At 59.0% G+C, this 25103-nt stretch overlaps 1 protein-coding gene across 1 annotated transcript; it reads left to right on the top strand.

Moving 5' to 3' along the window:
• The first annotated feature begins 3486 nt into the window (after nucleotides 1-3486).
• TMEM270 (transmembrane protein 270) lies at nucleotides 3487-7052 on the top strand. The gene is made up of 3 exons (XM_036409796.2): nucleotides 3487-3945; nucleotides 6171-6605; nucleotides 6750-7052. Exons 1-3 carry the CDS (start codon nucleotides 3796-3798, stop codon nucleotides 7041-7043), a joined length of 879 nt encoding a protein of 292 aa, XP_036265689.2. The 5' UTR covers nucleotides 3487-3795; the 3' UTR covers nucleotides 7044-7052.
• The last annotated feature ends 18051 nt before the right edge of the window (nucleotides 7053-25103 follow it).

A 25103-nucleotide genomic window follows, 5' to 3' on the forward strand; every position in this document is an offset into this window, starting at 1 on the left:
ATTATTTTTGCATACTTGGGGGAGGGAGAGATGAATATTTGAAATAAAGTGAATTTTTAACATTAGAACATGAGAGAAGGGAGATACACATGTCCTGGTCCTTTCTTGCTGGTTTCATCCCCAGACATGGCGGGGCCTGCGCCCGGCGAGCTCCTGGAGATAACACACCGCAACACTGTTGTTTACAGGGCTGACACAACGCTTTGTCCTTGCAGGCCAGAGGACGAAAGAAGCAACTGCAAACTTTCCACCCATTTGCTCTGCGCGCCCAGTGGTGCCGGCCCGCAACCCTGGTATCTGCTGCCCTCCTGCGGCCGCGCCGTGGCCCTGCACCTGTAGGGGAGCGCCCCTGAGAGCTTTTGGACACTGGTGGTGGGAAGCTTCTGAGGCGGGGTTCCTTGCCTTTACTCTCGCCGCCATTGGTCCTGGCAGGGGAGGACAATCTTCTCGGGTTCAGAACAGGACGGGGGAATGGTGCCCCCTGACGTCGTGCAAGGCAATGTGCATTGATAATTGGATTCTCTCCCCTGGTTCTCTCTGTTACCCTGCAAGGTGAGGACTGGGCCAGGAGGGGAGGTACTGCCCAAGGCAACACATAGCACAGCAGTGCAGGGGTGGCCTTGAACCTAGGTCCTAGGGGGTGGAGGGCTCTTTGCTGAAGAATTCAGTTTGAGGGCGCTCTGCAGCAGCTGCTGGTGGAGCTGAGACAGACTTGGCCCTGGCATCCTAATGGGACGTAGGAGATACCCCAAGAGGCCCACCCTGAGGGCAGTGCGGCAGGATGAGGTCTCTTCAACTCCAGCTTCGGCCTGGGCCACGCGGTCCAGGCAGTTTGGTCAATGTGAGGTGGAGGACCATCAGCGCAGGCACAAGTGTTGGGTACGTGATGCCGGTGATGGTGGGGGGCAAGCCCAAGAGGCAAGGCAGGGAAATGAGTTGCAAGTCTTAGTTTCGGTCCTCACCATTCGACTCCAGGCAACCTCTCAGACTCTTCCCCAAACCCACTTCGACGCGCCCCCAGCCCCACCTCAGTGGGCAGCAGCACCACCCACCCTTTGCCCGATCCCTCTGAGGGGGATCCTGAGCCCTGCCTCAATGTACCCCTCTTCCTCTTCAGTCCTCTGGCTGGGAGACAAAATTTCCATAGGCCACTTGTGCTCCTGCAAAGGAACTGATTTCTCTTTGTTCTGAATGATTTTTCCCGGAATGTTTGTGTATCAAACAACCTTGGGGTGTAGAATGTCTCCCTCTGGAGTGAAGCACAGGCATGGTCCAGCGTGAGGCGGCTCATGTGTCTCTCAGGAGCAAGGGGCAGGCTTGGCTTCTGCCCATTATTAAAAAAGACGTGGGCTCCTAAGCTCAGGGGTTCTCTTCGGTAATACGCTTCAGGTGTCACCTGGCTCTAATCACGTCACCTCGCGGGATTTGGGACTCAAAGAGTCAATGCAAAATGCTTAGACTCTAGTTCACTGCTGGTGCTGTGATAAACGGTCCTCCCTCTCTGACCCAGGCGTCCGGTGCCTGCTCCTAGCATCCAGGAGGCTCTGGCCAGCTGACCGGCGAGTTTGCAAGCAGGGTACAGCCTCGGGCCTTTCGCCGTCCTTGACAGCTTCCATCCTTGTGGTTCCACCGTCCAAGCGTTTCTGGCCTTTGCCCACTTCCCTCCATTCTCAGCGCCACAGCCCCAGTCCGGGCTTCTCATGCCCGGAGGGTTTATTGTTGTGGGTTCCCAGCAAATCCCCTCACCCCTCCTCCCTCCTCCCTCCTCGGCTAGCCTCCACAGGCAGCCAGAGGGGCTGTTGGGAAGCCCACAGTGCTCTCCAGTGGCCTTGAGGCTTCACCTCTTGAACGGCTCCTGTCATTTAATAGGATATTCCTGGACCCATGTGGCTCTTGCTGACCTCACCACCTACTCTGTGCTCCTCTCAGCATCCCACTTTTTGCTCTGGTAACGCTGGACCGTTTAAATCAAGCTGCGCCCTCTGCTCGGACCGCCCTTCACACACCCTTCTCTGCACAACTCCTACCCATCCTTCAGAGCCTCGCTCCCGGCCTCTCCGAAGCCCTCGTGACTTCCCAGGGCCACAGCGTTGGAGTCAGAGCGGGTGGGGGAGGGGCTCAAAGGCCGAGGACAGAATGGAGGGACTTTGGATCCTCCACCTTCCAGGCCCCAGCTCCTGCCCTGGGAAAAGGTCACAGGGCTGCCCGGGACAAAGGTCCTCGCTGACATTCCAGGGACGCATGCTGGCAGGCTGTCCGGACAGTGGGGTAGGTGCCAGGGGGCCAGGCCCAGGGAATGGAGAGGACGGAAATGGTGCTGTGTGCAGGGGCCGGTGGCTCTCATCCTTCCGGTCTGCGCGGAGGGGCCCTCTCCCCACAGGGCCCGGCGCTGCTGGCGGCCTGTGCCCAGGGATGGCGCCTGGAAACATTTCTGAAAGAGGGGAGAGCCTCATCCCCCAGCCCTGGGGCCGCTGCTGGGGAGAGCCATGTGAGAGAGCTGTGCCCCAGGCTCCGGAGTCCCCGGACTCCTAAGTGTTCTGATGAATGGCTCCAGCAGTTTCTCCAGCATTCTGGTGGCGGGCGTGTGGCCTCCTGCTGCCACTTGCGGGCCCCGAGGGGGCTCCTTCTGCAGATGTGCCCTCTTTCCCCAGGACAGGTCCCTTTCCGGGACATTCCGGGGCACACTTTCTCCTCCTTGCTCTCCTCTGCCTAGTCTCACAGCCCACTGAAACCCAGGGTCCTTAGGACTTTGATTAACTAGTTATAAAGCCCAGCTCTAGAATTCCTCTCTCTCTCTCTCTCTCTCTCTCTCTCTCTCTCTCTCTCTCTCTCTCTCTGTCCTTCCCCCCTCCCCCAGACTACCCCCTCCCCCCCACCCCTCCCTGTAATTGACAATCCCTGGCAGCAGGTACAGTAGCCGGGACCTAACCAAAGGTCCCAGGGTTCTGACCACTGGCGGGCAAAAGATAACATTTGACCTACGTTACTAGTATGTCTTAGTTCCAGAGCCTTCAGGTGGGCTGTTCTCCTGGCTGCTTTCACATAAAACCAGACAAAGGGATGCGGGGAAAGGCCGAGAGCTGCCCTCAAGGTGCCCAGAAGAGATAAGTTAGGACCTCCCCTCACTCACGTCTAACCAATCAGCTCCCAGCAGGGCCCCTCGCCCCTCACCCCCGGGGTCTGATGCTTGCCCGTATGTGACCTGCATGCCACGGGGAAGGTCACCCTGTGAGCATCAGAGTCCCGTTTTCCGGGGTGTCTCCATTCATAATAAAAAAGAGCCGCTATTTCTCCACGGCAGTTCTCCATGTTCAGTGTCCTGTTCCGTGTGCGGTTCTGCTAGCGCGGCAGACGAAGCCTTTCTGTTCTGTCACACCGCTGAAGTGTCCCTGAGATCCGAGGATAAAGGTCACAACCTCACCCCCTGCGTTGTGACTGGGGACCAACCTTCAGTAAAATGCAGGAATGAATGGGTGTGGGGGTTTGGGCAGCTGAGCATGCTCAGTCCCCTCTGCCTCTCAGCGTCCTGTCACCACGGCCCTGAGGTACAGGTTTTTATTTCCCGGCCTTGGATAGGTGGGAAGTTGGAAGAATGTGGGGAGGCACACCTGTTTCTGTCCGCCCCTCTGTCTGCTCCGCTGCCTGCTGCAGGCCCTGAGCCCTCCGTCTGGGGAGCTGATGTCCCTGGGAGCAGTCTCCAATGGGAGGTGGACAGGACGAGGCAGACAAACACCCCAGTTTTGGTGCAGGGAAGGGGAGGGAAGCAGGTGATTCTCTTGTGGCAGCGGGGTCCCCATGGTAACCTGGCCCTGCCCTCTGGTGTCTGTGAGGTCACCTGCCTCTCCCAGCTGGAGGAGGCGCAGGAGGCTGGACGCGGAAGCTGTCCCTCCTTCCAGACCCAGCCTGATGGGGATTCTGCTGCTGCTGGTGAAGCTGTCTGTGCTGGTCAGTGGGGTCGGGGGTAGAGGGGGGAGGGCTTGGGTCAAAGCTCCCTGGGAGCTGCTGAGCAGGGGGGCTGGGTGACTGCCTGCCTCCTGGATAATCTGACAGCTCCTAGGAGCCCGCCCCAGAGCACAGGGCCGGCATTTCCTCTGGAGCAGTGTTTCCCAAACTTGTGACATGTGTGTACCCCTTCTATAATTTTCGTAACGCTGAGTACCCCTCGTCAAAAAAAAAAAAAGGATGTATTAGGCGCAGCTAAGCACGGTGCAACGCGTACCCCCACCAAACTCTTCCCATACCCCTGGGGTACGCACCACACTTTGGGAAACACTGCTCTAGAGAATTACTCCTGTGGGACAAGCATTGCCTTTCCCATCCAGCTAAATTTATATATTATATATATAATATATATTTATTTTATTTTTTAAACATTTTATTGATTGAAAAAATATATATTTTATTGATTTTTTTACGGAGAGGAAGGGAGAGAGATACAGAGTAGAGAGTTAGAAACATCGATGAGAGAGAGTCATCAATAAGCTGCCTCCTGCACTCCCCTCACTGGGGATGTACCCTCAACCAAGGTACATGCCCCCGACCAGAATCAAACCCAGGACCCTTCAGTCCGCAGGCCAATGCTCTATCCACTGAGCCAACCGGTTTCGGCTTTATTGATTTCTTACAGAGAGGAAGGGAGAGGGAAAGAGAGAGAGAGAAACGTCCATGATGAGAACCACTGATCCGCTGCCTCCCGCATGGCCCACTCTGGGGATGGAGCCCACACTCAGGGCATGTGCTCTGACCGGGAATTGAGCTGTGACCTCAGCTTACCCACTGACCCCCGCCAGCCAGGCCCCTTTCATCGTTTGAAGACATGCAGATGCTGATGCCTGGGCCCACGTCTCTGAGCTCCAGCTGCTCCGGGGGCTGAGTTATGAGAAGAGGGTCCCTGTGGGGGCTGCTGAGGACGTGGTGTAGCAGGAGGAGAGGGCAGTTGGCTTTGAATCTTGGCTACTCTGCTCTTCAGCTGTGTGACTTTGGGCAAATTATTCTACCTCTCTGAGCCTCCACTTTCTCTGCTTTAAGGGACCTTATAGGTCATGTGGGATCTAGGAGGCTGCTCCCCTCCCTGGTTTCAGCACTATCAGCTGGTGGGGGCGGGGGTGGGGGCAGATGCTATTTCCTGCCCCATCCTAATTCCTTCTGTAGGTGGACCCATGTGTTCCCTTCCTTTCTCAGCACAGCTCCATCCCCTCGGCTCTGCCGGCCCCCAACATGGGAGGGCATACCGTCAACCCCAGATTGCTCCCTCTCACCCCACCACTTAGGGCTCCAGATGGTCCTGTGGACAAGGACACACGGGGTCCAGGTTGGTGGGCTGGTGTTACTCAGGGACTGGGGGCTTCAGAGCTCTTTCCCCATCCAACCTCACTGCCTCCCAATGGAGGGAGACATCATGTCCACCCTGTCCCCCAGGACAGAAATATGGACATCACCCTAGCTTCCTCCCTCTCCTTCACCCCTCTCAGCGGGTCAGTCATTCCTTCCGTCCCTGTCCCCCACGCCTCACACTCTCTGCCCCGAAAGACACTGCCCTTTGCTACCAGCTGTGCTCATGGCACCGAGAAGCAACAGATTCAGATCCTACAGGATTAGAGGGCTGAGGGGAATGGTCACTCCTATGTCATCGACATTATCATCATCGTCAATCTCCTTCAGTCTGAAGTTTTAGAAATAATTATTTAAACCCACAAGAGAGAGAACCGCATGTAAGAGGAGACACTTTCTAAGAGAATGGACTCCTTAGAAGTGAACAGATAAAGACCATTCTTTTTTTTTTTTTTTTTTTTTTTTTTTAAATATATATACTGATTTTTTACAGAGAGTAAGAGAGAGGGATAGAGAGTTAGAAACATCAATGAGAGAGAACCATTGATCAGCTGCCTCCTGCACACCCCCTACTGGGGATGTGCCCACAACCAAGGTACATGCCCTTGACCGGAATCAAACCCGGGACCCTTCAGTCCACAGGCTGATGCTCTATCCACTGAGCCAAACCGGTTTCGGCGGCAAAGACCATTCTTATATGTGGGGTATCTGAGGCCTCGAGAGGAAGGGGTCCTGGCTTAAGGTGACCTGGCAGCCCCAACCCCCACAATAACACTCAGGGAGGGCTCCTGCCCCCACAGAGTGGCGATGGCTGACCACGGTCTCCCCTTTCCCCGCAGCTGGTCCAGAACCGGGTCCACCTCTACAACGTTCTGCTCCTCAAGATCATCCTCTTCAACCACTGGCTGTCCGGGCTGCTCCAGCAGGCCCAGGGCTCCTGCAGCCGGCCAGCCCACCCACAGCCCGGGCTCCCCGCCTGCCCGGTGGGCTCGGTCCTGCGGGCCGGGCGGGCGCTGTTGGAGGTCCCTGTGTGGCTGGCGCTGAGGGTGCCCAGGCTCGTGTGGGCGGGAATGCTGGGCTGTGCCCGGGCCCTGGGCCTGGACCCGAAGCAGCCGGGTGCCTGGGAGCAGCTGGGTCTCTCCGCGGCCACCTGGGTGGACCTGCTTCTGTCGTGTCTGCACAGCCTCATGCTGGCCGCCTTGCTGCTGCTGCTGCTCTCCTGCCGGCTGCTGTGGAAGGCCCACTGCTGCAGTCTGGGCTGGCTGCCCGGCAAGGTGGGTGGCAGGGCACAGGGCAGGCTGCCGGGGGCAGGCCTGGGGGGCTGGGCATGACCGGGGCTGGGCTAGCGGGCTAGCCGTCGGGCAGTGCGGTCCTGTGAGCGTGTGGTGGCCCCCTGCCCATCCTCTCCGTCCCTCCAGGCTCTGTTGGAGAACCAGGTTGTCCTGGGGCTGCTGGCGCTGACGAAGCGTCTGTACGGGTGTGTGGAGAGCACGATCGAGGCTACCGCCTGGCGCCTGGCCTATCTGGTCACCTGGTCCACCTGCCTGGCTTCCCACCTGCTGCAGGCCGCCTTTGAGCACACGGCCCAGCTGGCCCAGGCCCAGGAGGCCGAGCCCCAGGAAGCCCAGTCTCTGTTTGAGTCCCCGTTCTTTGAGTCTCTGGTTCTCAAGGCCGGGCCAGTCCTGCCAGAACGCGAGACCGTTGGTGAATAAACGTGTCTTCATCTGCCTCTCCTGGTCTTGTCTGATCTAGGGCCTCATGGGGCTGGAGGGATGTGTGTGCACATATGTGTGCGTGCGCATGTGTATGTATGCGTATGGGTGCCTGCATGCGTGCCCGAGGGCTGCCTCTGGGAAGGAAATCATGTTCCTTGATCACCCGATACATGCCAGATAACCATCTCAGACACTTTACACGCGTGATTTTGTTTAGATCTCATAGTGATACAGGCATCAGGTTTGATCAGCACCCTTTTCCAGATAAGGAAAATCGAGCCTCAGAAGGTGGCACAATCCCAAGGGCCCAGAGTGAATCAGGGGAAAAGCCAGCACTGGACCCCAGATGTTTGTTTCCCAGAAGCCCTCACTTTCTCCAGGCCCCGTCCCATGGTATCTGGTGTGTTAGAGGAGAGGGGTAGTTAGAGACTCTGGCCTTTGGGGGGTGCCAGGGCCTCACATTTCAGAGATTTAGAAAATTCCTTTGAGGAGTAGTTATTCCTGAGTCAGTCTGTAGCTAACCCACCCATTCATTTACACACTTAGCCACTTAATTCTCACTCACCCATCCATCCAAATGTCCACCCACCCGCCCACCCACTCAACGCTTCATCCTTCCATCCTCAGCTTATCTACTCTCCTGTCTACCCATTCATTCACCTCCTTACCCACAAATCCATCAACAGATCCATCCATCCATCCATCCATCCATCCATCCATCCATCCATCCTTCAGCCTGTCTACCCATCCGCATACTCACAAATCCATTCACAGATTCATATGTCCATTCCCTCCTGAAAGAGGGAAACATCATTTTCTCAGCACTCACCCCTAGCTGCCCAGTCTTGCTGAGGGAGGGCTCATACAGCTAGGAGAGTTCAGGCTGCAGTGGGTCAAATCCCCCGACACCACTGAGGTGAGTGATATGGTAAAGTGGGGGGAAGGGATGATTTCTTGAGAGTTAGCAATCAACCTCCGCTCCCTCCCAAGCCTGAGGGTGGTGTGAGGACGGGAGGATGCTCCAAAGAGCTCTGCCTTGCTTCTCCGTCTCCATTCTTTTTTTTTTTTTTTAAATACATTTTATTGATTTTATACAGAGAGGAAGGGAGAGCGATAGAGAGTTAGAAACATCGATGAGAGAGAGTCATCGATCAGCTGCCTCTTGCACACCCCCCACCGGGAACATGCCCGCAACCAAGCACATGCCCTTGACCGGAATCGAACCCGGGACCCTTCAGTCCCCAAGCCGACGCTCTATCCATTGAGCCAAACCGGTCCCGGCCTCCGTCTCCATTCTGGCTCCCAGGGAAGTTAGGGCCGGGTTTCTGCCCTGTCTCCCATAGGGACCTGCAGGTGGCCCAGGGTGGGTGTGCAGTGAATTTCCAGGCCCTTCCTCCAAGTCCGAGGAGCAGTCCCAGCCTGTCCTTGTGGGGAGCCCTGCAAAGGCCTCCGGTCTGGCCAGTGAGGCAGAGCACCTGCTGGGAGGGCTCTGTACGGTCTGGGGAAGGAGCGGACACACCGGGATTCCAGGACACACCCCCAGCTTACTGGGCACGCTGGGTGCAGGAGTGTGCGCCTGGGGGTGGGGAACGCCCCAGTGCAGCATGGGGAGCTGGAGGGCCTTGCACTGCCAGGGACCAAGCTGGTGCTTGACAACCTGGGGCCTGCAGGGCCTGAGGGAGGGAGGGAGAGAGGGGCAGGTGGAGAAAGGCCTCAAAGGGGGAAGGGGGGTGCATGGGAAGAGAGGACTGGAGGCAAGATGAGCTGGAGGTTGGGCTGAAGGCCAGGACCAGCCGGGAGGTTCTGGGCCGTGCATGTGATACTGCTATCTTTTACTTCTACTGAATTAAAATAAGCAACAACCAAAGATACAGAGACATTAAGGTAAAAATGTTTCCTTATTCTCTGGTTCTCAGCTTGAAGAAAACAATGTCCACTGTGTCCTGCATGTCTTTCCAGGCTGGGTTCTGGGGCACAGGCTGACGCCTGAGTCTGCCCCGAGCAGTGTGCAGGCTGGAGAGCTGGGGCAGCCCTGAGCAGGAGAGGCTGGTGTCAGGATGCGGCCCTCCCCACGCTGAGCCAGAGGCCGGAGGAGACTTGGGCTCTGTGGCTCTGCCCTGTCTCTGTGACCTTAGATAAGGCTCCGACCCCGCTGGCCCTCAGTTTCCACGTCTGGGCAGTGTGGGTTGACCAGGTGACCTCTGATGAGACAGTCAGCATTTGAGAGACCTCAATGTCCTGAGCGCCCTGGCTAGGAGTTGGTCTGGGGCTGGGGAGGCGCCAGGCCTGCGTGTGCAGATCTGTGGGCAGGGCCCTTATAGGAGCTGAGCTCTGGTTCCATAAAACATATGCGTCCAGGCCCAGAGGACCCTGGAGTCCTGGGGCTGGGGCTGGGGAGGAAGGAAGGGGAGAGACTCTGCCCCTTGCACACAGTGGGCAGATCAGAGGCCTCGGGATCAGAAAGCCTCAGGCTTTGAATCCTGGACCCACAACCTTCTGGCTGTGTGACCGTGGGCTGGCTCCTTACCTCCGTGAGCCTCAGTGCCCGCACCTGTGAACAGGCACCAGCACGGCACCTGGGCCTCCTGGGCTGCTGCCTCGTCTGTGCCCCAGCAGCACCTGCTCCAGGCCTGGGAGCCCGGGGAGCCCCGCCCCCTCTCCTGGGCCTGCAGCCTCCCCAGGGGCTACAGGGACCCCGCTCTGAGGTCAAAGGTGAGGGCGGTCAGCCTGTCTGTCTCAGGCCTTTGAGTGTGAAGGGGCCCTGGACGGCGGCGGGGAGGTGAGGGGACGGGGGCAGGGTGGGGGGGAACTGGCTGGAGGGCTGGCCAGCAGCTCCACGCAATCTGTCTGCTATGCAGCCGGGGCCTGGCCTGTATTTATTTATGCTGAGCGTGTATTTATATCAGCCCCTTTCTCATTAATAGGGCAGGAAATGGCTGGAATTGTTACATACCTGGCGGCCTAGGGGTCCTGCTGGGCCAAGACACACAGGGCCCTGGCCGCCCTGCGGTGACTGCGAGGGGCCCCCTCCTCAGTCCCAGGCTCCGTCCCTGGCCTTTCGCTGACCTCCCTTTGCACTGAGCCCCCAGTCTGCACGTGTGAGCTCCCATTCAAGCCCTGAGCCCACAGCCCTGAGAGAGGGGCTCCTTTCCATCTCCCGCCTCCAACCCCCACTCCTGACCCTCCCGACCCCAGAGCGGAGGCGTGTGAGGGGCTCTCACTGTGCAGCTTGCAGGATGGGGGCTGCTGGGCAAACCCCGGGCCGAGCAGCGAGAGTGCGGGGTGAGGAGCCAGAGTCCTTGACCTGGGATGGAGCCCTGGGTGGGGCTCTGGGCAGGAGTGAAAGTGGGGGGCATGAGAGGGCCCTCCTGAAGCTTAGGGATGGACCCCAGGACTCTGCTCCCCACCAAGCCAAGCCACATGGATGCTTTGACAGGACCTGCAGCCTCTCTCCTGGGGACCCCGGTCCATGGAGGGGGTCTCTGTGTTTTCCACCCCACAGGGGCCTGACGGGGTGGGGGATCATCCTCCCTCGCTTTCCTGGCCATCAGGGCTAGACGAGGCTCTTCGCTCGGGCCCAGCAGCCCCTCTCCAAGCCCTCATCCTGCACTCAGACCCACGCCAGCATCTCTGTCCAGGCTCCGGCTCTTGGGCGCGGGCCCCAGGTGGGGCTGCCAGAGCCGAGAGGCGCGGCCCCCTCCCCAGAGCACTCGCCTGACATAACCCATTAGTGCTCAGCGCCTCAGCCCGCTCCCCCGGCCAGCCTCCCCGCCCAGGCCAGACCGTGCCGGTCCCTCTGTCCCTCTCCCCAGCTGCTTTGCCAGGACGAGGTTAGGAGGAGGCTGCGGGAGGCCCAGCCCCCAACAGGGTAACGGGCCTGCTCGCCCCTGCCCTCAGGGGGGTCCGGGGGCTGCTATCCACCCAGAGGCCTCGTTTGGCTGGGCCTCCTGGCAGCTGCTTTGACCTTCGACCTCTGCCCCGTGCAGCTGCCGTGTCCTCCTGACTCGGCGTCCGGAGCTGGAGCCCCTGAGTGGATGTGGGGCCTGAAGCTGGAGGATAAGGGGCCTTTGCTCCGCCCTCATCCCTGATCTCCCGCCACACTTCCAGGGTCTGGTGGAAGGGGTGGGGAGGGTCAGGAGGCGGTGGTATTGAGGAGGGGGCTGCTGGGAGATTTCCAGTTCCCTGGGCGGAGGCTCCTGAGGGGTGCGACGCCCCTGGGGACTCAATGCAGGGACCTCTGGGTTTCTCTCGTCTGTCCCGTCAGGGAGATGCAGATGTGCTCTACAGGGACAGGAGGGCCAGGCCCCTGGGAGGGCACCTTCTCCGTGTTCCTTAGAAATGCCTTTTCTAGACAGCACACTGAGCCCCCAGCCAGCAGAGCCCCCAGGCCACGCCAGGCCAGGCAGGCCCCTCGTTGCTGCTCTAGCCCTGCCTGGCCTGGCTGGTGTCCTCGGACAGGCTGGCTCACCGGGGAGCTGCCACCTCTGTGAGGGGGATGTCCCCTCGCCCAGAGGAGGCGTGGGAAACTGGTGTGGCAGGAGGGGTGCCCAGTGAGTGGGAACGCCTCTGGCCACCTCAGCTGGGCGGCTGATGCCTGGGGCGGGGGGTCAGCGGTCAGCCTCGCTGGCTCCTGCCCCTCACTTCCCCAGTGGAGAAGCACTGACCGGATCAGGGCGATGACAGGGCAAGGCTGCGTCCTCCGAGATCCTCCTGGGGATGCCCCGTCCCTCAGGGCAGTGCCTCCTCCTCGGCCCGGCCACGGATGCCCAGGCTGCCTAACTGTGTGGGGCTGCGAGCTTCTGTGTGGGGATGGGGATGGGGAGAGGCAGGCACCTGCCCGCAAGTGTCCCCCACAAGCTGCCGGTGGTTAAAGGGACCTCAGACTCCTCGTTCCTGCTGGGCTTCTGTCTGTCCCTGGCTGTGCGACCCCGGGCAGGTCCCTGGGCTCAAGCAATGGAGCATAAGCCTTTGGGCTCTGCGATTCCTGAGTCAGAGTTTTTTTGGGAATCCGGAACCCCTCTTGGCCCTGGGGCCTGTGGGCTGGGGTTGGGGTGCTGGAAAGGGCGTGAGTGGGGAGACCCCTTGGCCCAGCCCCTGAGGCCTCAGGCTTCCTGGGCCCAGGTGCTGCCGCTGAGCCTGCGGCCACTCCCGCTCAGACTGCACACATCTGGAGCCGTGTCCCTCCCCCACCCGGGCCCACATCTGGAGCCCAAAGCCGGCTCGCCGCCGACTAAACACAGAGCATCTGGGCCCCAAAGAGCCTGCTCCCAGGTTAATGAGATCCATCTGGGCCCCTGGCTGCTGCTCCGACCGTCTCCACGGAGGAATGCTGGCCGCACATCTGGATGGCTGGAGCCCCGTGGCAGCCCTGCCTCACCCCCTGCCTGGCTGGCTATGGAGTCAGTGCTGCCTGGGGTTCCCGCCCCAGGGAGGGTTTCTGCGTATAGAGGGTCTACTCTTCCTTTCTGGATGACACAGCTCGTGGAGATTCTCTTGGGGGACTGCCTTGGGAATAGCTTAGTTTTGACATAACGCAGACAACATGTCCCCTGCCAGGAGTGGTGACAGCTGTCACTCTGCACCAGCTCACCCCGCAGTCCCTTGGCATTGCTTAAAAGAGCCTCCGGGGCCCTCAGTGTTGTCTGCCCCCGCCTTCTGACGTGCCTCGGGTTCTGTAGGGTATGCCACCAGCTGTGGGGGGCTGCCCTGGGCCCCCGACACAAAGCCCACTCGCTCCACACAGGGTGCTCAGCTGTTGTCTTCCTTCTCCCTCCTTCTCTACCAGTATCTGCGTTTAGAAGGATGGGGGCCGGCTGTCCACCCTAATGCCCCAGACTCAGAGGAGAGAACCTGGAACAGCAAGATGCCCAGTGGAGCTGGGGCTGATCTGCGGGACAGACCGCCATGGGCAGCGGCCTGGGGCAGACACACACCGTGGGCCAGCCGAGGGAGAAGGCTGGTCTGGGATGGAGCAGACTTTTGAGCTGAAAGGACTGCCCCGCGGTGCCCTGGACTGATTCCTCTGCGGTGGGGTTATAGCTCCCCGAATGATCTCACCGGGGACGTAGGGCGCTCCTGGGCGAGAGCACGTGAGAGCCTAGGTCTCTGCATTGTGGTCGTGAGCTCTCCGTCATGGGGTGGGGGAAATCCAAGCGGCCTCCACCAGGCAGACAGCAGAGGCCTCACAAGAAGCCAAAGGCTGGGCCAGACAGCCTTCCAGCACGCTGCTCAGGCCCCAGAGTGCCAAGACCCAAGGGTTCCGAGGTGCTGCCTCCTCAGACCCCGGCCGCCTGTGGCAGAAGGCACACAGGGAAGTGTCACCAGTCCACGGCCTGGGCCGAGGGGCTGGCTGCCTCCCTGCCCAGGAGGGTTTCAGCTCCGGAGCCGGCCCGGCTCCAAGGCCCGGAGGGAGAGCACGGAGCCCGCCGTTCTGCGAACTGCGGTCAGGCTTTATCGGAGCATCACTGGCCCCGATTGAAAGGAATCCTTTATTGCCGTAGCCTCCAGCCCGGAGCCCCTGGAGCCACAGGCACTTTAGACCACAGTGTTTCCTATCTCCTCCCGCACTTCCGTGCCCACGGAAACTATGAGTCAACACACACACAAGACGGAGACACAAATAAAAAATAACGAGGGCTAGCGTTTATTGGGTATTCGCTGTGGGTCAGATACTTTCTGAGGGCTCTGCTCGCATTAACTCCTTCCAGCCCCTCCCTGCTGCTATCACAGACCCATTTCACAGATGGGGAAACTGAGGCTTACAGCCCACTCAGGCTTTGGGTGGCAGAGCTGGAATTCAAACCAGGCAGTCTTCCTCCAGAGTCGTAGGCCTGACAAGTGATGCTGCTGTCCCCAGCCCAAGAGGAGCAGCAGACTGTCTGTCGCAGGGGCCACCCTTTGTGCCCACCCCACCCCCAGGCCTTCAGAAGAGATGTGCAGACTGTCTGTCACAGGAGCCACCCTTTCTGCCCCCCCCCCCCCCCCCAGGCCTTCAGAAGAGATGTGCAGACAGCCAGGGCTAGCCCGCCACCTTGTCAAGGCTTCCAGTGCAAACAGGCTTTGCAGGATCCGGGGCTCACTGGCCAGAGGCAGAGCTGGTTCCGCAGGAGTCCGGACTGCGGGGACCTGTGAGGCATCTGCTCGGGCGCTCAGTCTCCTGGGAAAACCTGACCCTGAGGCCCAGGCATGGCCTGGAGCGTCACCCAGAACTTCCAGGCCTAGGGCTGGGGGGCTCTGTGTGTGTGTGTGTGTGTGTGTGTGTGTGTGTGTGTGTGTAGGAGCTTCCAGGCCTAGGGCTGGGGGGCTCCTTCTCTCGCCACTGATCTGCCTGAGGAGGAGAGGCCATTCTGGAGCCAGTGGCATCGTCTTCGGGCTCTTCTGACGGATCTTCCTTGTCCCACAGGTCCCTTCCCACCACCCCGAGCCCCGGCCCCTCCAGCACTAACAGGGCAGCCACCCTCACGGGGCGCTTCCTTCATTCCAGGAACGTGGTGAGGACTTCCCCCAGACGCCACATCTCACTCGGCCCCTTGGCTGTGGCAGGGAGCTGTCTCCGTTACCCCACGTTATGAAGAAACTGAGGCTCTGAGAGGTTAAGTCAGCTGACCCTGACCCCCTGCGCCCCTCCGTCCTGCGCCCCTAATTCGCACGCCTGCCAAGAGGCCTGGGAAGAAACCCCTTATCCCCACCCCCTGGGTCTGGGCCAGGGTTCCCAGAGCCGGGCTGGGCCCCCATTCCCTCACTGGCTGGCTCCGGCGGCCCAGCCTGGCCTCGGGCTGGCCCGGGGCCACAGGGGAGAACAATGGAGCGAGAGCAGCGGAAACCTCTCTGGGGAGCGGGAGGGCAGCCAGGCCAGCGGGGGTTTCTAATCAGGCGGGTCCCAGGGTCCTCAGGGCCGGGGGCAGCATGGGGCCAGGCCAGGTCCGGGCCGGACTTCCTGTGTGCGATCGAGGCACCGGCCTGACCCTGCACGGGGAGACCGAGGCAGAAGGACTGACACAGGCCCTGTGCTGCGGTCCCAGGGCTCCCGGCTCTCCCTGGGGTGCCCCGCCTGAGGAGAGAGTCCGGATGGTTCTGGTGAGAACCAGGTTGACTTGACTTTATGTTGCTGAGTTTGGGGAGAGTAGGAAGCTGCTGGTTCAAGTCCTGACAGCACCTCCTTTCCCCCCGACCCCACCGCCAGGCTGGGGGTGTTGGGAGAAGGGAGGTGGGCTCGTGACCCCGCCTCAGACCACAAAGAAGGCCCTTGCTCCTGTGGTCCCTCCAGGTGGACGGCCTGGGCCCTTCCTGACCTCCCATGCCCCTCCCCACACCCAGGTGCCGTCCTTTGATGCCCCTCATGCTACTGTATTTGAGTTGCAGACGGGGCAGCTATGGCTCCGCTGGTAGCTGTAGGAGAGCCAGAGCCCTCTGCTGCCAACCAGCCCCAGTGCCCCACCGACTGCTCTGTGTTGGTCCTGGTCCCCAGGCCGGGTCTCCCTGGGACTCAGTGCTCTGGTCAGCACCTGGGAGGCTGTGACCTGCCCGTGAGCCTGGGATAGGACGCTGGGATAGGACACTGGGTTAGGACGCTGGGATAGGACGCTGGGATGGGACGCTGGGATAGGACACTGGGATGGGACGCTGGGATAGGACGCTGGGATAGGACGCTGGGATGGGACGCTGGGATAGGACACTGGGATTGGACGCTGGGATGACACTGGGTTAGGACGCTGGGATAGGACGCTGGGATGGGAAGCTGGGATAGGACATTGGGTTAGGACACTGGTTCTCCTAGTGGCCATGAACACCTGCAGCCCTGCAGCCGTGCTTACTCAGGGCCAACCCCCAGGACACAGGGTCCAGCCCTGGTGTAGGCATCTGGTGGGGCCGAGGTTTCCAGACGTGACTCTGGACTGTCAGGTCAGCAGCTCCATCGGCTGGTCTGAGAGATGCTGTGGCTCAGAGCCCTGCCTGGAGCCCCTCCCTGGGGTGCTGCCATCTCGCTCTCCATGCCAATAGCCAGCCCCTGGCCTCAGTGCGGGTGCATCTCGTTCCCTCGAGAGCTGCTGTCCCACGGGCCCTGCTGCGGGGGCGGCGAGGGCCCTATCCGTGTTCCCTCCCCGATCCCAGACCTGGGAGGGCCCCTAGCAGCCCCCACCATACACCTTTGGAGAAAGACGATTGCTAATCGGCGCTCAGGATGAACTTCCTAGGTGTGTCCGGGGGCCCAGGCACCCCGTTTCCTTCCTCGGAGGGAAGGATTGGGGGGGATGGCTTTGCTCATTCTCTCAGTCACAGACATTCTGGAAGCCTCTGTGGTGCTAGGCTTCACCGGGGACGCAGAAGGCCTTGCGTGGGGTGGCTCCTGGCTGTGTCGTTAAGCAGGTGCCTCAGATCACTCACTCGGTGCCTCTGGCCTCAGTCTCTCCTCCGAGGAACGGGGTTGGAGGGGCAGTGTCCAGGGGACCTCCCAGCTCTTGCTTGGGGGAAGCCCACCTCTCCACCTAGTACCCAGCACCCATCAGCCCCCCGCCCTCCCGAGGCAGCAGGGCTGCCCCCTGGTCCTGGGGCTGGGACCGAGTTCCTCCTGGGCAGCTCCCAGGCTCCCACGGGCCCCAGGACCCCCAGGGAGAGGGTCTTCCCGCCTCACCCTGTCTCCGGGGCCAAGAGCGGGATCCCTGTGAGGGAGCAAACTCTCCCAGACACCAACCAGGCCCGTCAACAAACAGGCGACCAAAACAACAAGGCGAGATTACGCAACCCAGATTCAGGGAAAGAGGCCACTGCGAGCCTCTCCAGGATGGGGGGTGGCGAAACTGGGCCAGGCCTGTGGGTCAGAGCCGGCCTGGCCCGCACTATTTTTGTACCGTCTGGGGGGTGGGGACTGATGAAATCCCAGCTGTGTTTCACCAAAACACTTTCCCCTTAAGCCTGGGCTCCATGTGGTTCGAATTCATTGTCACTTAACTCATCACTCAGGGCTGTGAGCCGCACCCCTCCCCCCCGCAAGAGAGACAAAAACACACAGTCTCTGGCACTCGGTCGAGGTGGGCGTGAGGGGCTGTGACAGGCAGGCTGGCTGCCGTGACCTGAGTTGTCCCCAGCAGCCTGCCCCTCCATCTTCCCCTTTCCTCTGCTCTCGGCCTCGGTGTCCTCAACGGCTGTGAGGAGGGGCAGGCCGCCGTGCAAGTGGGGTCACCGGCCTTCTCCCTTCCATTGGAACCGGGAAGCTGATGCGCCCGGAGGTCCGAGCACAGGAATGTCACGTGTGGACGTGTGTGTGGCAACCAGCAAGGAGAAGCCAGTCTGCTTTTTCTTTCCGTTGCTTTTCACAGCCTTTGTTGGCTGGCACCTGGAGTTCTTCACCTCAGGGCTGTGTTGGGGTTGGCAAGGGCAGAATCAGAGCGGATGGGAAGGGCTGCTTGGGAGGGGAGCCGCCAGAAGGCATTTCAGTCTTTATCAGACATGGGGACCGGGACCTCCGCTTTTACAAATTGCCCTGACCCCGTGGCTTCCTGAGCCGGCGGCAGCCACTGCGGCTGCGGGTGCATTGGGTGATGGGCCCCCAGCTCGTCCCACCCATGTGTGCACCGACCGACCCCACGGGCCCTGATGTTAGCCAACACCGGGCTGGCATGTCTCAGGAGGAGCCTCAGCGGGAGCAGACGCGGTGCCCCTGCCTGCCCTCGTGTTCCATTCTGGGTCTCCATCTCTTCCCCCTAGACGGGGGGCTTCTCCAGGGTGGGATGGGGGCTGATCCACCCCAGCATCCCCAGCGCCCGGCACAGGGCTTGGCCCCAAACCCAAGAGCCGCAAATGCTTGCTGAATGAATTAATACATTTCTCAAATCACATCAAAGTGCTATGTTCATTATCTCCAGGCCAGATTAGTCCAGCACCATGCTCTCCAGATAAATGTTGACAATCTGGCTTTTGTGTAACCCAGAGCCAGGGACAGAGCTCCCTGCTGACTTGGGCCGGCAGCAAAGCCCCCGCCCCTAGAGGGAGGGGGGGGGGAGGCGAAGACCCCGTTGGCTCCGGTGACCTCTCCGCTGGGCCACCCCTCCAGCTTTGGTCGCTGGTCCCAGGCCGAGGGGGCAGCAGGGTGGAGCTGCAGGAGCTTGCTTTCCTGGGCAGGGTCGGCCAGTTCCTGAAGCCTCGGAGTTGTTTGGGTGCAAACATTTCCCTGAATTGTCTGGCTTCAGAAGGCAGCCAAGAGCCTATGCAGGAGGGAGGGAGCTGTCGCAGGGTTTCTCTACCCTTCACCTCAAAGGGGGACGGGAGCCCCAACGCTCACAGGTGGAGCTGGGGAGGCTGTTCCAGGGCCCGGGAGATGCAGAAGACCTGGATGGGGAGCCCAACTGGGCAGGGTTGGGGAGTCAGGTAGAGACATGAATGGGTCCTTGGTTCAAGTCCAACGAAAGGAGGAGGCTTTCCCTGCCCTGGGAGATGCTGGGAGATGCCAGTTGTTCCTTTGCTGGCCGGGTCCTCCAGCCTGTTTCTGCCTCTCTCTTCCAGGGAAGCATGCCCCTCCTCAGAGGCATTGGCTGAATGACACCTTATTTGGGGGACCGTGGCTCTGGAGATAGAGCTTTCTGTAGGTTGAGAGACGGATGTCCATGCTGAGCTCTTGTGAGTCTCCAGAGTCCCTGCTGTCTCTGTCCCAGGGCCTTTTAAGGAGACACTGCTCTTACTTCTTCTTGCCTCCCTGCAACACCAGAAAGAACAAATATTGCATGGAATATTTGTTCTGGGAGAGGAAGAAAAAAAAGGATCTGGGTCCAATGAGCTGGGGAAATACTGGAGTCAACAAAGTCAGGCAGGCTACTCTCTTGCAGGACTTCTCAGAGCCTTTAATTGTTAACAGGGACTTTGATCTTCTAGGAAGGGACCCTGGTGTGTGGCATTTTCCCCACGGGATCCTTCAGGACATGGGGGACATCCTATGGGCCACCCAGGTTTAGAGGACGCCTCAGGGAGAGATGGCAGCTGTGGCTGAAGATGCTTCTCTTTTTATGTCAAGTGGAAAATGACCCTTTTAACACTGGACGAAGCTGGCCACAGGAGGTTCCGTGGTGTCAGTGTGGAAGTCTGGCCACAGGATTTGTCCTCTCTTCCTTGGCACTGATGGGAGATGAGCGGGCGGGTGGACAGAACAAGTAGGTCAGGACAGACCTTGTTCATCCCTCGTAGCTTGTTTTGAAAAAATACTAGCCATGATTCAGCCAACCATGGCTAAGGTTGGGCAATACCCAGGCAGCTGGGAGAGCTGGAGGGCTTTCCTCGTCAAGCTGGTGTGAAGTTCTGGAAAGGGCAATCCCAGCACCAACGGAGATCTGACACTAAGGCCAGATTTTGGGATGCGTTACCAAGACTCAGAACATGCTGGGTTCTCGCCCTGCAGCTCCCTGTCCCCTCCCCGCAGTTGGAGTTTGTGGACCACACTGGTAGTCTCAGGTCTGCCCCAGCCTGACCTTAGGTTGGGGATTTCTGAAAGAGCTAACGTCAACGTTCAGGTGCGAGGCATCCAATCTTGTGTTCTAGTTCTAGTAATGAAGGCTCAGTTTTCCTCCGAGGGTCCCTCTAGTCACTTTTTCCCAAGCTTGAGAGTCCTGGACCAAACTTGAGAGTCCATGTGTCCGGGACCCTCTTACCTGCCTCTGGATTTCCATAACTCTGCCTTCCTGCCTGGTGTCCAGGCCCCAGACTCCTGTCACTACGTCCCATTGACCTCCTGGACTTCCCCTTCCCGTTAACTGGTTGGTCCACTTTGAGTCTGCCTGGGCTCCAGGCCTGGCCCACTGGATGGGCTATTTGGAGGTGAGAGTGCCTGAGAGCCTGCTCCATCTCAGAGGGAGACCAGCTGGACAGTCCTTCTCTGGTTCAGTCTGCAGATCTCAACTGCCCCTGGGGATTGGACAACAATAATAATAATAATAATAATAAAAAAACCCACTCTACTCAAGTCTGAAGATAACACCAGACTTCTTGAAACTCATCCACTTGCTTGGCCATTCACTCAATTACTTATTATTTCTATCAACATCTGTGGAGTTGACCAGGGTCACACTCTAAGCCAGTGGTTCTCAAACGTGAGTGTGCCTCTCAAGCCCCTGCAGGGCTTGCTCCAACATACATTGCTGATTTAGTAGGGCCGAGATGGGGTCCGAAAATTTGCATTTCTAACCAATTTCCAGATGATTTTTAAAAAAATATGTTTTATTGATTCTTTACAGTAGGGGTGTCGAACTCAATCAGAGAAGGGGCCAAAATCTAAAATCCAGCCTAAATCGCGGGCCGAATGGTTTACTGAACAGTCATAAACTGTCATTGTGATGGAAACGCAGCAGAGTGCAGTGATGACAGCGCGGTGCGGGCCACATTGCAAGGCCTGGCAGGACGGATTTGGCCTGCGGGCCTTGTGTTTGACACATGTGCTTTACAGAGAGGAATAGAGAGGGACAGAGAGTTAGAAACATCGATGAGAGAGTCATCGATCAGCCGCCTCCTGCACATCCCCCACTGGGGATGTGTCCGCAACCATGGTACATGCCCTTAATTGCAATCGAACCCGGACCCTTCAGTCCGCAGGCAGATGCTCTATCCACTGAGCCAAACCGGTGTCGGCTCTAGATGATTTTTGATGCTACTGGTCTGGAGACAACACTTTGAGAGCACAGGTCTAAGCCATTATCAGCTATTAAGTCCTCCATATGGACTAGCTTATCAGGCCATTGAAACCAGAAGCTTCCTCCCACAAGGGAGGTCTGGACAGAGTGAGACTTGGGAAAGGGCCTGGATCTCGGTGGGGGGAGGGGAGATGTGCCAGGAGACAGAGGTCCGAGGGGCTGGTCGGGGCTATGGAGGACCAGGTTTGCCTTCTTTCTGGAGGTCAGGGTCTGGGACAGGAGGGAGGCAGGCGAGCCTAGGGAGAGTCTGGGGCCGCGCTGAGCAGAGGCTGGGGCTTGGCGGAGGGCCTAGTGCACCTGACCTGTGGGGCTGGAAACAATGGCTGGGCCGGTGCTGCCTGGCCCGGGGCCGAGGCACATCTCTGTTTTCCTTCCCAACTCCGATCTTCCCGAGCTCTCCTCGCTCGCTCCCTCTCCAGCAGGCCCATCCTGTCCGCTGGCCTCCGGACAGCACATTCCTTCATGCTGATCTCTTTGCGGCTGCAGGCGCATGTTCTCACAGGGAGGTGGGAGACAAGGCCGAGGATCAGGGCACTGCGGGAGGGCGCTCAGGTGGGCCTCCTCAGGGCCCTGACCCCGGCTTTAGGGACTAGAAGGCACCTGGGGAGAGGAGGCGTGGCCTCTCAGACCGGTACTACAATACTCAGCCAACCCTAAGCACCTGGACTGCTTTCTCTACACCTGCACCTCCTGCGAGTGGGTGAGGCCCAGAGACTGGGGGCCCCTGCACCGCTGAGCCCCTGGCCCCAGTGCTCTGGCCCCCTGCACAGTTGTACCCTCCGCAGACTGTGGCCCTGGTCCAGGCGTGGTCAGCATCTCATGGAGGAATGCTCAATGCCAGATCTCAGTCCCTTCTGGAACAGGAGCCCCAGGGCCAGGCCACTATTCCTGAAAGACCTGCATGCAGGTGGTGTATGGGCCCAGTATCCCCTCCAGGATGGCCCTACCCAGGTTTCCTTCCTTCCTTCCTTCCTTCCTTCCTTCCTTCCTTCCTTCCTTCCTTCCTTCCTTCCTTCCTTTCTTTCTTCTTTCTTCTTCTTCTTCTTCCTTCCTTCTTCTTCTTCTTTCTTTCTTTCTTTCTTTCTTCTTCTTTCTTTCTTTCTTTCTTTCTTTCTTTCTTCCTTCCTTCCTTCCTTCCTTCCTTCCTTCCTTCCTTCCTTCCTTTAAATATATTTTTATTGATTTCAGAGAGGAAGGGAGAGGGAGAGATAGAGACATCACTGATGAGGGAGAATCGCCGATAGGCTAGCTTCCGCACACCTGCCACTGGGGACTGAGCCCACAACCCGGGCATGTGCCCGTGACTGGAATCGAACCTGGGACCCTTCAGTTCCCAGGCCAGTGCTCTGTCCACTGAGCCAAACTGGCTAGGGCCCCAGGCCTTTCATTCCATCAACTTGCACAGAGGCAGGCAGGTTCGAAGATTTGATAAATTAAAAACAAAAACAAAAAACAAAAACACAACAAACAAACAAACCCCCCTCAAAAAACAAAGATTTGATAAATTTGAGGCTGGGGAGGGTGATGATGGCCAGCATGACACAATATGTCAGTGGCCTCTACTGTCTTTCTCTTCCCCATAGCCGGATGTCCCTCAAATTCAGAGGGACCTGATGTCCTAAGAGTCTTTCCCAGGTGGTTTATGCTGGGCCAGGACTCTGCCTTGGAGTCAGGCTCAGGATGCAATCTGGGGTTGGGGTCAGGATTAGGGTTTAACCTGGGATTGGGATTAAGGTCAGAGCTCAATCTGCTTTGGGCTCAAGGGTATAGGCCTATATTTCAGCTTGGAGTTCAGTCTGGGAGTGGAGTTGGGATTCAATTTGGGGTCATGTTCTGTTGGGGTCACTCTGGATTTGAGGTCAAGAATCCTATTGTCAGATTAGGCACTCCAGTATGAACTGGGACAGAACCCTTGTGTGGGGCCGATGGAGGCAGCCAATGTGTCGAAGGCGATCCTTGTCCTCTCCCCACTGTCTCTCCCCTGCCACCCTCCTCCCCTCCCAAGCTGGTCCCTGACTACCAAAGGCAGCGCGAGGGCTGGAGCTGGGCTTGGCAGGTGGAGAAGGCACTTCAGTCTAGTTCTCTCTTCAGCAAAATGTGTCTTGATGGCAGTGCTGGGCGTGGGGACCCAGGGTGTACCAGGCAGCCCCTCGGCCCTCTCCACCTCAGTTTCCCTGCCCAGGAAGCTCAGTGTCGGAGAGCTGGGCCGTGCTGCAGAAACTTGGCCTTGGCAGTGAGGGCAGCTGTGACAAGAGCGTTGGAGGTGGGAGGGCAATTGGGGGCCATGGCCTGGAGGGAGGGCGTGGCCTGGGCATGGGGAGGAAGCCCCCTGGGTGGGGGTCTGTAGCCCAGGGGTACCTACTCTCCTTAGTGGCCGATGGTGCCACCTCTGTAGTCAAAGGCAGCCTCCCAGCCCGCATTGGGGTGTGGCTTTACCGTTAGGGCCCAGGCATGAGGCTGGGTGAGGGGGTCCCGATTCTGGCGCCGACTTCAGATGCTCCCAGCCTCTGTCCGGTGACTGACACCTGCCCCGCTCACCAGGGCTTTGCATGGGGAGGACAGGTCAAAAGGACAGCGGCATGCTTGGCCTCTGGTCCTTCCCTTGCTCTCTCTGCTGAGCCCCCTGATCTGGCCTCCTCCCGTCGAAGCCGCAGACACAAAAGAGAAGCCCCGATTGACGTCAGGCGGGGCGCCCACAGGGCCGCTGTCTCTCCCAGAAATCTGGCTCTGGTGCCCAGAGTCAGATGTCTGTGGTTTTCAGAAGGTGAAAATGGCCTGTAGCTTTGCTTCTGTGTCTCCACCAAAACCTGACACGACGGGCGGTTTGGGGGGGGAAGGTGGGCTCTGGGGTTAACGGTCTTAGTCCGGAGCTGGACTGTATTGCTGGGCCCTCTTCCGCCTCTTCCCCGCCTCCCACTCACTTGCAGACTCATGAATGAGTGCTCTGCACTGTCCCCAGCAGTTCCAGCCACTGGCCCTCCTGCCCCTTCTCCCCCTCCCATCTCCTCTCCATCAGCCACGGCCACGATCTTCCAGGTCCTCCCCAGGCAGGTGCCCACTGCCCAGTCTCCCTGGGGCTCCATGGCTTATGGATCTTTGGGCATCCCACAGTCTCTGCCCCCACCCCAGCCCAAAACTGGCATATAGTAGGTGCTCAGAGAACCTTTGCTGGGCCAGGATGAATGATTCATTCCTTCTTGAATCTCTGTCTTCGTTTATGTGACATTTGAACCATAATTTCTGGGAACCATTCTGCACTGCAAGCTGTGGCCCCTGGGAGGAGCCTGGGGAGCCAGATGTGCCTTCGGTCAGCATGACCTGCTCCAACCCAGGGATGGCCCTCCCATGCAGAGTGCTGTGATGGCCAGGCCCCCCTCAGGGACAGAACATGCCCATCAGCTCCACCCTGCCTCCTGCTGCCTGCCCTGGGGACCAGACCCTTCCCTTTATCTTCGAGGGGCCCACCGTCCAAGATGGATGGGGTAGAAAGACTTCACCTCTGAGTCAACGTCTGCTGCAGCCTCCTGGCCACTGCTGGACCACATGGATGCATCCTTCCCTAAGACAGCGTCTCCCACGTCATGGTCACTCTGACCATGACCTTGCCTTTCTTAATCCTCTCAGTTTCCTATCATTTACGGAATATGGTCCAAGCTGCTGATGCTGGCCACGCACGCCCACGCTTTCTATTCCCTGTTCATTCATTGTTCCTCCAGGGTCTGCCAGCACTACTCACATCTCTGAGCCTTTCCCCTGCTCTTCCCCAGGCCTCACACCCCGGCTAAGCTGGGGCAACCTGCCCCCTGCCTGCCCCAGGCACTGTACAGGAGTTGAGGTCTCCTGAGCGATGGTCAGTCTCTGGGCAGCCCTGGGTTAGACTTCAGAGCACTGCACCACGCGCATCGGAGCTGGCAGATCACAGCGGGAGCCAGCACCCTTCGCCCCCAGTGTGCTGACGGGACCGGAGAGGGGAAGGGACAGGCCCAGGGTCACACGTGCAGTTAAAACTCACCCCGATGGTCTCTGGTTCTTCTTTGCAATTTTTTCTTTTGTTGATATATCCCTGTCCCTACCTAGGGTCATTGGAGTTGGCTGCTTTACAGGACTATGGGGGAGGAAAAACCGCTTCCAGGAAACCATCATGATTTCCCCTCTGTTCCCCCACCTCCGAGCCATGGACACTGGCTGCTGTCCCGCTGCCTTGGAAGCAGCTTCCTGGCGTAGTTCCTGTGAACTTCATCACCAGAATTTCACCTTTACCTCTGGTGTCCTCTGAACTCGGGCAAGTGCTGGTCTTCCTTCCTTCCTTCCTTCCTTCCTCCTTCCTTCCTTCCTTCCTTCCTTCCTTCCTTCCTTCCTTCCTTCCTTCCTTCCTCCCTCCCTCCCT

The sequence above is a fragment of the Pipistrellus kuhlii genome, unplaced genomic scaffold, assembly GCF_014108245.1.
Source record: "Pipistrellus kuhlii isolate mPipKuh1 unplaced genomic scaffold, mPipKuh1.p scaffold_m20_p_4, whole genome shotgun sequence".
NCBI lineage: Eukaryota > Metazoa > Chordata > Mammalia > Chiroptera > Vespertilionidae > Pipistrellus > Pipistrellus kuhlii.